At 40.7% G+C, this 13,028-nt stretch overlaps 1 protein-coding gene across 5 annotated transcripts in view; it reads right to left on the minus strand.

The window, feature by feature from the left end:
* The window catches only part of TAX1BP1 (Tax1 binding protein 1), a 98,078-nt gene that overhangs the window by 16,066 nt on the left and 68,984 nt on the right, over nucleotides 1-13,028 (minus strand). For all 5 annotated transcript variants that reach the window (XM_073333618.1, XM_073333619.1, XM_073333617.1 and 2 more), the window contains 2 exons: nucleotides 10,098-10,272; nucleotides 9,535-9,683 (listed from right to left, as the gene is read on the minus strand). In XM_073333618.1, coding sequence (XP_073189719.1) covers nucleotides 9,535-9,683; nucleotides 10,098-10,272 — 324 coding nt within the window. The remainder of the gene's footprint in view (nucleotides 1-9,534; nucleotides 9,684-10,097; nucleotides 10,273-13,028) is intronic.

The following is a 13,028-nucleotide window of genomic DNA, read 5'->3' on the forward strand; positions in this document are numbered from 1 at the left end:
GACTAAGATGTGCCAAGACAACATCATTTGATATCAAGCAACAGTTTCTGAAATCGGTCCTGATGTGCTGTTCAACCTAATCTACACATGAATTAACAAAACTATGTTTTGTAGGAGTTAAGGTTGAAGCAGGACATGTTCCATTCACCCAAAACCTTAAAAGAATGGGAATAAGAAATTAAGGGGAAACGCTCCGCATTTATTTCCACTCCCATATTGCCTACAATGCTTTTGATAACATACTTCAACACTTCATAAAGCTCTCTCCTTCCGTCTCCAGCAGATACCAAAAAGCCAAGTATATCCCATCTTCATGAAATTTGCACTCAAAGTGCAAAACCTTAACAGTGATCTCATATGCTTTTATATCAATTATACTAACAGATCAGCACATCTGACTGTCATATATTCTACGTATTTGAAAGGTTATTCCATTGGAACATTGCAGAGGTCACTGCTTAAGTTTTGTGGTAGACTGAAAGACAGATGGAACTGCTAGTCCCTCTGTAGACCAGCCATTGGTGGAAAACTTGTCATACACTTTTTCCCACTCTTAGTGAGTTGCAACTATTTACTACTTAACACTAGAACATTTGTAATAAGGAATCCTCGATTCTATCCCTGGTTTTGGGGGAGAAGTGTGATTTATGATGATTAGAGCTAGGACATTCCAAACTTGTCTAGTGACTCTGAAAGGCAGCATGATGCTGTGAATAAAACTGGAGTTACAGGCCAGCAATGATGTTGCATAAGCTCTCTGCTAATTTATTCCAAAATGGAAATGGGGGCAAGTGTTAACAGCTCTCCCCTGACAGTCTTCTAGATTAGGGTTCATGGACTTGCCTATCCTAAGAGTAGAGAATTGTACGGGAATGTCAACTGAAATTAGAAGAGGTAAGATTTTAACTCCTGGTTTCCTCTTCCCTGCTCAGGGAATTTCCTCTAGGCTAGAGGGATATTTGAGAAGGAGGGAGGAGGTTGTTTCTCTGTCCTTCCCTCCCTGGGAGTGAGTGACAGCATTTGTACCACCTGCTGAATTTGTCATCAAATTCAAAGGGTTTGCCTTGGTGCAAATATTCTCCGTTATGGCGAAAATACTGTAAAATGCTCTATAGCCAAACACCACCTATGCATATCTGATATTCTAGGAATCTGCACAAGAGGAGCAATGATGTGGACAAATTACAGGTCCCAGAGTGCTTTAGATTACTTGCAAAAAGTCTCTTTCCCCCCTCCCCCCCAAAAAACCAGAGAATCTAGTACAAAAAATGTCTAAAGGGCTGATTTCTGAACTCTTACTTCTCTGTATCAATTCATTTTTCATTAAACCACCATGAAAATTCAAAGCTCAAATATTTTATGTTTTCCATCACAACAAGATTTTTATAAAATAAAAGTTTAAAGCTCTTGGTAAACTGAACTCTAAAACATATGATTAACTATGGTGTCTGCACGAGAATAAGATGAAATTATCCATTACTATTACTCAAAAAGAATTACTGCTTCTCTGATCTCTCCAACATTTTAAAGATGACCAAGTTAGAGAGCAGTAATGCACCCAAAATATTGTATTTGTATTCCTATGATATGGGCTTACACGCCGATTCTACCTCAAGATCTTCTCTACCAGAAAAATATAATTTCTGACAGGTTCCAGAGTGGTGGATGAAGTGGGTTTTAGCCCACGAAAGCTTATGCCCAAATAAATTTGTTAGTGCCACAAGTACTCCTCATTTCTATAATTTCTGGAAGTGTCTATGGAATATTTTGTGTAGTATTACTACACCACCTAATCAAGATAATGTTTCTTTCATATAATATTTTATACCCAGGAATTACAGTATCCTATTGGCTATTAAAATACCACGTTTCCGAAATATCTGTTTGTGCAGAGGTTATGCATTTTACACGTAACAAAGCTAGACATTGTAAATAGCAAATTTTCCTGAAAGGCTTCTTTCATTAGTATTTTTAGATTGTATTCTTAACAAAGCAGCAACCATTGTTTTACTTGTCCTTTTACCAACATTCTTATTTCAAAGTATTCTCCATCGGAGAGGCTTACCCACTTGCTAGAAACTGAACTAGAGAGCTTAGTCAGACCTAGTCTCTATCAAGGATTCACACAAATTTGGGAAGGAAAGGACCTAGAACATCTAGTCCATATGTATACCAATGCAGGATCATTCCCTAACACGCATTTTAAGACTAGGAGTCATTGTCTGTTTTCTTGTCTCCATCGGCCTCTTGGAGGATACAATATCCAGTACAAACTGCCCCACCTGGACCAAGAAGAAACAGATAATGAAACAACGCTGACATCTGATGAGTTAGGAAATGTCAGAAAAAAGTGCCCTGTGGTATCTTAATTCACCTCCTTATGCAGTAGTTCTCAAACTTTTGTACTGGTGACCCCTTTCACTTAGCAAGCCTCTGAGTGCAACCCCCACCTTATAAATTAAGAACACTTTTTTATATATTTAACACCATTATAAATGCTGGAGGCAAAGCGGGGTTTGGGGTGAAGGCTGACAGCTCATGACCCCCCATGTAATAACCTCGTGACCCCCTGATGGGTCCCAACACCCAGTTTGAGAACCCCTGCCCTTGTGCCTATCTATTATATGATATGATCTTTAGTTACATGATCTCACATTTTTTCCACAAGGCTCCTGCCTCATTCAGTGGACAGGATGGATGGTGCTCACTTAGCAGCTATTAAATATTCTATTTATCCTCATTGTTCTGTGTGTGGCCTCATGACTTTGCTGCATATTATTCAAAAGCCACTCATGGGCGTTTCTATGGCACTCTTCACTATAGCATTCAAGTGCTTCACAAACATTTTATTTATCTTCAGAACACCCCTCTGAAGTGAAAGGGCGTAATTCCCATTTTACAGAGGGGAACTGAGGGACAGAGAGATTTGGGTCAAAAGTTTCCTCTAATTTTGGGTGCCCAATTTGATACATCTACTCTGAAAAATCAGATCCTAATTCAGCATTATATAGGATTTTATAAATACATTCAAAGCAGAGCTCCATTGACTTCAGTTGCAGCTGTGAGAACTCAGCAGCTCTGCAAACCATGGTATCAAGCTGGACACCCAGAAAATGAAAAACAATTAGTAACCAACCACCTGTGTAAAGTTTGGTTTAAGTAGCTACCACCACACAGGAATTCAGGGGGGAGGGAAAAGGATAGTCAGTTGCTTTGACTGCCTATGCAACTTCTTCTGTAAGTCTCTAATTCAGACCTAAGTCAAAAAATCTCAAATCAACCTTGACCATGAATTTTTTCCCACCCATTCTTGGCTACTAGATAAAAGTAGACTTCAACACTGTCAGAATGAGCACTCTTACCATTTACTATCAGGACTACTATAATTCCCTCAAGCTCTTTACTTTGTTTCTCAAGATAAGTAGTTCTGGGTGAGACTGGGGAGGCTATAATGTGGTGGTCAGACGACTCTTTCAGTCAAAGCAGTAAGACAACCATCTTCTACCACATTTACAGGCTGAAATTCAAACACTGTCCTGCTGATTTTCAAACCAGTTTGTTGGCTTGCACCATCCTGTTTCCCAGATATCAAAGCCATTTAGTTTCATACAAGCACACACAACTCAGGTACTATCTTCTCTCCCCTGCCACTGTTTACAGTTGGAAAAAAGCAGAGGTGCTGGATCCAGGACACAGGCTGGAAGGTCGCCCTTGAGCGCACCCTCAAAAATTCCTGCTTATTACCCAGTTGATTGCGGGTAGAGCTCGAGTGAGCTGAGGGGGCCAGCTGATGGTCTGCCAGTGCTTATAGCCCTTGCCCTTCTTTTGAAAGGGCTCTGGTTGAGGTTGGGTCCTGAACCTGCAGGACTGTTGCAGCTTAAACTGCTTCTTCTCAAGCTCCGGAGTGTAAAGGCCCAGAGAGCACAAGGTAGTCCTAGAGTCTTTTAGGCCATGTAATTTACTGTCTGTCTGTTCCAAGAACAGTCCCAGGCCATGGAATGGGAGGTCCTGGATGGACTGCTGAACCTCCACTGACAGGCCCGACTGCAACCAGGATGCATGCCTTATAGAAATAGCAGCCCTGCCCACATCGAGGACAGCAGAGAATTCCTTCCTGGACTCCTCTGACAGTGAGTCCATGAACTTAGCCATGGACTGACAAATACTAAAATCATAGCAGCCAAACAAGACCTGATGGTTGGGCACTCTCAGCTGGAGGCCAGACGTAGAATAAGTTTTTCTACCAAAGAGATCGAGCCTTGTTGCCATCTTATTCTTAGCCATTGATCCCGGTTGGACCTGTCTATTGTGCTCACTGGTTGCTGACACAACCAGTGAGCATGGGGCAAGATGGGTATAAAGATAAACCTTAGCGGTGACATAGTCCTTTCTTTCCACTCGCTTGGAGATGTGGGGCAGGGAGAAGGGTATCTGCCAGAGGTCCTTGATTAGTTTCACCACTCCCTCGTGTACTAGCAATGCCAAACTGGAGGGGGGCTGCTGTACTTAATACATTGAACAGGGAGTCTGAGGGCTCTGCCACCTCCTCGGCTTCCAGCCCCAGTTTGATGCCACCGTCTTTGAAAGCTCTTGGTGGGCCCTGGCATCATCCTGGGGGACCGCGTGAGAAGGCCCCGCTATCGCCTCATCTGGCAGAGATGAAGAGAAGGCAGGTACAGGTGGGTCTGCCCACTCCACCGTTTCTGCCAAAGGAGCCTCGGCTGAGGCTGGCTGTCCCTGGGGAGCTTACTCTGACTCCGCGTCCGAGTTAGGTGGCGGGAAGGAGACAGCCGCCGACTGCCTTTCGGCTGCCCCTGAGACTGACTGATGCCCCTGCAACAGTTGGGGTTCCATAGTTGCCAGGGGGCCAGCCACTGGTCCTGGGGCCAGGCAGCCATTGGTGGCCCAGAGGGGAAAGCCAATGTCCCCTGTGGGTGACCATGGCTTGCAGGCAGGTCCTCCTCCTCGTGCTCTAATACTTCCTCCTCACTGTCAGAGCCCAAGGAGGGAGATGCTTGTCTGGGGGACCAGAACAGTACCGAGGCCACCTGTCTACCCAATTCCTGTTGGCTCTCTCTGTGGACCTCCATTGGGGACCTGCACCGGGACAATGGCTCTCAATGCCGTGATTCTGGTGACCGGCAGCATTCGGCAGATCAGCGACAATACCCCGGCAATCAGCGCCTTACACTTTGCCACTCCGTAGACCAGGACCAGGAGTGAGAGGATCGACATCTCTGAGACCGTGGACATGCTCGCAGTGATCATTACTGGTGATCCGGAGACTGATTATGGGACTCCAATGACTGGTGTCTCGACCCACCGGAGCAGTGCCGAGGATTGGACGCTCCCAGCACTGAGACTCTGGAGACTAGTGACATGCCTCTGCAGATCTGCACCAGACCACCAGCAACTGACACTGGGACCCTGAGGAACGCTACCCTAAAGTCCAGGGACCGACACTGGAAACTCTAGCAAGTAAGCTGATCCGCATCCAGGGGCTGGTGGTGCTGTTCAGGCAAGCGCTGGCGGGGTGCCCCCTGCAACGGTGAGTGGTGCCGCACTGATGGAGACCACTGGAAGGGTCCCAGGGCAGGTTTACCCCTCAAACGGGGCACCTCACTGGCTGGCATGAACGGCACCACTAGGTGCCGAGTGCTCTGCCGCTTCCCAGGGTGGCGAGCAGGTCTGGAAGTGGGCTCAACAGCTCAATGAGAGCTGGAGCCTGGCCAGTGTCTGGAGGGGCAGAGCCGCCCCACATGGGTCTTTGCTCTCCTCCAGCTCTCTCCCTCCCTTTACGGATGTATGAGAACATCCTCTCCTGGCCCTTCTTTGCTTTTTTAGCTAGTACTGGGGATAGGGATCAGCACCGGTCAGCAGTTGGTGCCAGCAGCGTGCTCCACACTGAGGCCACGGTACTTGAAGCAGAGTCCAATCTTGTCAGCTCTGAGGCCGGTGTGAGGGCAGACTTCATAAGGAGCGCTCGAGGACGAATGTCCCACTCCTTTTTGATCTGCAGCCTGAAGCTCTTGCAAATGCAACACTTGTCACTCATGTGGGTTTCCCTAAACACCTCAGGCAGCTTCTATGGAGATCACTGACTGGCATAGATTTTTTGCAGCTGTCAAAAGGCTTGAAGCCTGGGGACCAGGGCATGCCCTGTCTCTAGGCTAAGTCCAGGACGAACTAACTAATTCTAACTTTACACTAAGGGAGCTATTTACAGTACAACTTTAACAACCATATACAACGAATTCGCTACTAGGCACAGTTGAGATAGGAAAGCTTGCCGAGGCAAGGAGACATTCCAGCACCATCACTGGCAATAAGAAGAAACTGAGGGATGGTGGTGCCCCTTATACCAGTGCATATGCACGCCACTCGGGAGGGCGCCAGAGCTGGTCCCCTACGGATACACTGAGGGAAAAACTTCTGGCACTGGTGCATGTGTTGAGCACACGCACCTCCAATGGAATGGATCTGAGCAGCACATCTCAAAGACCAACCGTTATGAAAAGTAACAGTCTTTTCTCACTATTTGAAAATAAACTGATGCAAAACTCTTTCCAGGGAGATTCAGTGATGAACTAAAAAGAGAAAAGGAGGGTTTTAAGTGAGATTTAAAGATATGAAATGACTCATGATTGCCACGAGATAAGGTAGCACTGGTGCATGTGTCGAGCACACATACCTACAATGTAACCTATAATAGAATGGACATGAGCAAGCACTGAAAGAAGAATTTTGACTTATTCACATATATCCCCTCTCTCTCTTATTTGGAAACTAATTATGTTTTACCATTCTCAGACTATTTTCATTTGACAGCCAGAAAATAGGAAGAAAATCAATTCTTACAGTGTATTAAAATATAAATTGCGATTTGATGTGAGAAAAGTATCATCTTCTTGACACATTTACCTGAAGTTGTTTCCTATTTGAGCATATTAGGTTCCTTCCATCTCATTACGAAACCTAAGCTGTGTCAGCAAATGAGCACAAGACTCTAGCACTGTTTCTCTGGGGTTTGCGAAAGGGCAAAACACATAGATCAGGAAGAACACTCTGCTAATTAAACTGCAGCAGATGACTCAAGAAGAGAAGGGCTTGTCATAAGCAATGTCTATGCCAAGAATGATCAGATTAAATATGCAAAATGTGAAGAAAAGGTGGGCAACAGCACAAAGCTGATATTCTAGACCTTAAATAGGCTGCAATAGTTCTGACAGTTTCCCTAATTATTCACAATAATGGACATAGGGTTCAAAAGGCAGGAGGAAGAAATACATTTTTCTCCATTATAGGTGCTGAGCACCAAGGCTAAAATCATGCCTGTCTGTACACTGATCAGTTTCTGCAAAGGTTAATAGCAATTAAATGTGGCAAACTAGACTAAATGAGAAACAGGTCATGATACCACCGTACTTGCAAAGAGCACAATACTTTGTAGAAAAGTATTTCTGAAATATTTCTTAAAGTAGCAAGAGCATCTAAAAACTGAAACACAGTAAAAACAACTGTTCAAATTAAAACATACATATAGTTTAGGTATAGTTTTCTTCATAAACCAGTTCACTAAACCCCATTTTTTCTTTTTTATACAAGAGTTTCTCAGCTAACCAAATAAAACAAAAAATTCCTAACATTCCTTAAAAGATATGTTTGATCCTAAAAACTCCTTAATGCCAACAGGTAAAGCATTCACTTTTCTGTTAACAGTAGCTCCTGACAGGCCTGACAAACTCACTAGATCCAACACATTGCTTTCGTAGTATTTATCCAACGAGGGTCAAGTGAGGTATGTAATAAAAGTTTATGTCATACTGAGTCTCATGACTGTTGAGAGATGGATGGATGAATATTTAAAAGGTTCTGTATGTACTGAAAAGCCTTCCTGCTGCGGGCCAGAGCGGGCTCTTTACACCTACTGCCCAGCAGGTATCTGCAGTTGCAGGCAAGGAAGGGACAGAACTCAGAGTGGGGCTCAGCAGGGGAGCTAGGTGCTGGTACCTTTCCCAGGCACATCCCCCTCAGCTATGCTCAGCCAGACTTCCACCCTGACAGAAACCGGTGGCAGGGGGGAGGTGATTCTGTTCCTCTCCCCCACATCGCCTCTACAGAGAAAGCGTCACACTATGAAGCCCTGGAAAGTATATTAGCAAACAATACCATTTTTACTTTACCCTGGTTTTAGATGACAGACAGCAGTCTCTACCACTTCAAACTTTTAGCGGTTATAAAAGGCCAAAATGGAAATTGTTTCACCGTTTAATATTTTCCATTCTGTTTAAATATTTATTTTTGTTCTGTATCTCTTGCAAAATTATCTTCATAAATTTACACCTTGCATTGAACTATATGCTAAACATTTAATTCAGAAACACGGGTAACACAATCCTTCAGCTTTTGTTTTGTCTTCAAAAAGAAAAGGAGTACTTGTGGCACCTTAGAGACTAACCAATTTATTTGAGCATGAGCTTTCGTGAGCTACATCTCACTTCATCGGATGCATACCGTGGAAACTGCAGCAAACTTTATATACACACAGAGATCATGAAACAATACCTCCTCCCACCCCACTGTCCTGCTGGTAATAGCTTATCTAAAGTGATCATCAAGTTGGGCCATTTCCAGCACAAATCCAGGTTTTCTCACCCTCCGCCCCCCCTCACACAAACTCACTCTCCTGCTGGTAATAGCCCATCCAAAGTGACAACTCTCTACACAATGTGCATGATAATCAAGGTGGGCCATTTCCTGCACAAATCCAGGTTCTCTCACCCCCTCACCCTCCTCCAAAAACCACACACACAAACTCACTATCCTGCTGGTAATAGCTCATCCAAAGTGACCACTCTCCCTACAATGTGCATGATAATCAAGGTGGGCCATTTCCTGCACAAATCCAGGTTCTCTCACCCCCTCACCCTCCTCCAAAAACCACACACACAAACTCACTATCCTGCTGGTAATAGCTCATCCAAAGTGACCACTCTCCCTACAATGTGCATGATAATCAAGGTGGGCCATTTCCAGCACAAATCCAGGTTTTCTCACCCTCCCACCCCCATACACACACAAACTCACTCTCCTGTCTTCAGTTTCAATTAAGTTTTCACATACTGGCGAGAGAATTAAAAACATATATGTTCTACAAGAAAGGCTGTGTATGTAACGTTAAGGAACAGGAATATGGTTATATACTGAAATAGCAATATGACTTGAAATAAGTTTGCTTTAATATTTAAAAAGAAAAAAGTTATCAGAGGCTATGACTCCAAAACCAAAATAAACTGGTATTAGAATTCAAGAGAGATTTCTATGATTTGAATTTTCATCAATTTGTGTGCAAATTTTTCACCTTAAATAGCGCTCAGATATTTTTCAATAAAATTTCAGTTCCAAATTTAAAGACTGCTTAAGCGTATCAGAATTTTAAAATTTTTAAATGCTCACTATATCCAAGCAATTGTTAACTCCTGGATGCTGATTAATAAATGAAGGAAAAAAATAAGAACAAGTAACCTAACTTACATTGCTATCCTCAGGGTCTTCCAGACCATCAGGTCGACTAAGGTTGCGAGCAGGCTGACTACAGACTACATTGTCTTCCAGTTCCCAAGAGGAAGTCCTTACAGGCAGCCTTTGGAGCTCCTCAGGATAAAAAGCACCATCTGCTCCATCTGAAATAAAAATCAGAAGAGCAGGCCTCTTATTTATTGCATAAAAAGTTCTGTTCAATACAGTTAGTACACTTTTTGTCATATCAAAATAATAATTAAATCAAAACTTCAAATGTTTTCAGTTTAGATTTCATACAACTAGGGAGTTCTCAACCAAAGCCCAAAATCTGCTAAACAAACTTTGTACTTTGTTTGTACTTTGGTGTGAGTACAACATTGTTCTTGTGTCCTCTTGAAAGTTTCCCTTTTAGTGACGAGAGTAGACAGACTTATTAATTAATCCAGCCATTTCTGACAAACATATTATATGCGAGGATATCAACAGTCCAGTCCTGCCTCTACATAAATAAAATGGCACCTTTATTTTTAAATTGTGAGACAAAAAAAAGCTGAGGAAAATAAAACTTTACAAACCTCTTGTTTCCTGGATTGCATAAGGGTTTCCATACTGCAGCACTGGTAGTCTACTTGGCACTGAAGGAACCAGCCCACTCTCCCCTGAGTATGGACTAAGAAAATGTAAATCTTGCCGAGAAATCTGTCCCTTAGTTATCCTTGCAGCTTGATTTTCTGGACTCCTGCCAAGTTCCTAATTAACAAAAAGTTTAAAAATGTAATTAACAAATGAAGTCAAATTATCAAATGTTTTAAATTCTGATTAAATAAATAGTTTAATTAAAAGCTTCAATTTTTTAAAAAAATTCTAATTTTTATGTGCCAATTTTCAGATCCACCTTTCATGACTTGACTGAGTTGACTTTTTTGTTACATTTTTAAATTTATTGATAACTTTTTTTATTAGAAATTTTATTTTGAAATTCTATCAATAGGTGCAAACTCAATAAAAAAGCCAAATCACCAATATTGTTCATACAAATATCTACTTTTGCAAAGCAAATAAAAAAAATCAGCTACAAAACACGTAGAGGCTCTGCTACTTCCACCTGATCTCTCCTTACAACTGAGATGATGTGCATATTGTGAACAATTCACAAATAAAATTCCTGTTCTATCTCAAAAACACTATACTTAAGGAACACACCAATTATCAGGTATAGGCTTGATGCAATACTCTATGCATCTATCAAAAGAGAAATATTTTTAAAAACTTACTAGATATACTGGGATGGATCATCTACTGGTATACATTGGGGTAGCTCTGTTGACTTAAATGGAGCTATCCCAATTTATACCAGCAGAGGTTCTGGCCCACTGGATTAAAGTTTCTTGCTTTCAGTAAGAGAAGAATTTTAAGATGGATGGGACTTTATTCCACTCATTTCAAGCTAGAGAGAAGAAACAAAAGTAACTGGAGAAAAAGTAGGAAGCTGTCCTAACTTTTTCTGTCCTACAATTTGTAGGCTGTTTGTTTACAAACCCCAAGGAGCAAACAAAAGAAGTTCAAAGTGCAGCATCTACTTTCTAAAAGTCCGAGACACTTTCCGAAAGTGGAAATGTCCCATATGCTTATAGTTTTTTTCTACAATATGGAAACATTTTTGCTAAAAACATGATGGCATTTAATACTTTAATTCCAGCATCACCTAAGATTAAAATAGAATGTACATCAAAGTGCTTGTAAAAGGTGCTATAAAATAGTCTTAGCTATAAGCTGGACTGCTAGGGTAGAGACTGATTAAAAATCAAAGGCTATATAAGTATGTAAATAAAACAGAAACTAAGTAATTTTATAGGTTTGAAGAGACTACAAATGAACATTTTTAGCATGCTATGTTTAGTGACATTTATAAACAAACACTGATAATGGAGTATAAATTGAAAAGCTGTTTACTGTACTATGCTTAACCTTTTAAATCATGGTTTCAGTCTAGCAGAGCACTTTGATTCTTCCTTGGAATTGTTCTAGCAAATTTATAGATATTTACATTACAAGCTTTTATAAGCTTCATACAATATTTTTACAGTTGCACTCCTCCTTATGTGTGTTGTTTAAAATGATTCCCTCCAGCTAAAAAATGATTCCCTCCAGATAAATAGTCGTATCAAAATCCTGACTTTTACTTAGCTTTTCTATGAATTAGAGAAATATGGTACAGACATATTTTAAAAAAAAAAAAAAAAAACATTCCACGTATTTGGCTATTCCTTTGTACGAAAAACAGGATCAACAGCATTTTTGGGTTGCTTTTGAGAAAAAAAATAAGTTAAATATTCTCATTTTCCCACTAGTTTACTCTATATTGAAATTATTTGAAGTCACTGTTTATGAAATAAAACAGCTGTCCTGAATGCCTCTCATGTACATCCTCTCTTCCATCTTGGTTCATTCATACAACATGGAATGAATGTACTTATATATTTTTAACAAACATTACTCTCCCCATTAGTAATGCCTTGCAAAAATTATCATACTGTGATTAAGATGTATTGGGAAGTAGGATAAGACAACCTATGAATAATCGCCCTGCAAAACACAGAATATACTTTCAGCATTAGAACATCATCTTTAATATTTCAGCATGGATTTCTTTAATTTTAATCATACACACACTGAATTTGATTAGAGAGCCAGCTTTTTAAAGTGGCAGTTCATTTTCAAACATTTAAAAATCTGGAATGTCATTAGAAGGTACACAAACGTCCTTTTAGATAAACTACAACTCTGAAGAGATCATTATCAAGGTCACACTGTAACCTGTCAATCTGTTCTCTTACTGGCTGCTTGTGGGAATAATCAACAATGGTAGTGAATGCATGTGTCTGGTTATAACAAACAATCCTTATGAAACAGTGGAAATAATAAAATTATATATGAATATGCACTGTTCTTAGATGTCATTAGAATTCGACACACCCACTTATCACAATTTCTAAGGAAAAAAGAAAGAATTCTGTTATAACTATATGGATGACAGTTAATGCTAAACAAACAGGTATATAAAAAGATTCTGCCTTACAAATTTCACTAGATTAAATGCAGCATATGATTAAATGTTCCAGAATTCTACTACAGCACAAAACACTTATTTCTAAACATAGTATTTCCGAATATTAAGTCAGATGTTTTGATGTTTCACTATTTTTTGGTTTGATTTGGGGTTCTTATTTTTTGATAAATATGGAAGTTATTTATAGAAATCTCACCAATAAATTATTTTTTATTATTTAAAAATCAGTTAATTCATTTTTACTGCATTTTAAAATTTACTTTACATGTTTTATGAGTGTTCTTCTTTATATACTGTTCCCCACTGTACTCTAAAACAAATTAACCAAGGCTGGCTAGAGTAGTCAGGAGACAGTTAAACTAATAACAAAAAGGGAGACAGCGAAAAGAGGGAAGATATGCACTCTCAGCACAAAACAGATGTTGAGAACAAAACC

This window comes from Lepidochelys kempii, chromosome 2 (assembly GCF_965140265.1).
Source record: "Lepidochelys kempii isolate rLepKem1 chromosome 2, rLepKem1.hap2, whole genome shotgun sequence".
Taxonomy (NCBI): domain Eukaryota; kingdom Metazoa; phylum Chordata; order Testudines; family Cheloniidae; genus Lepidochelys; species Lepidochelys kempii.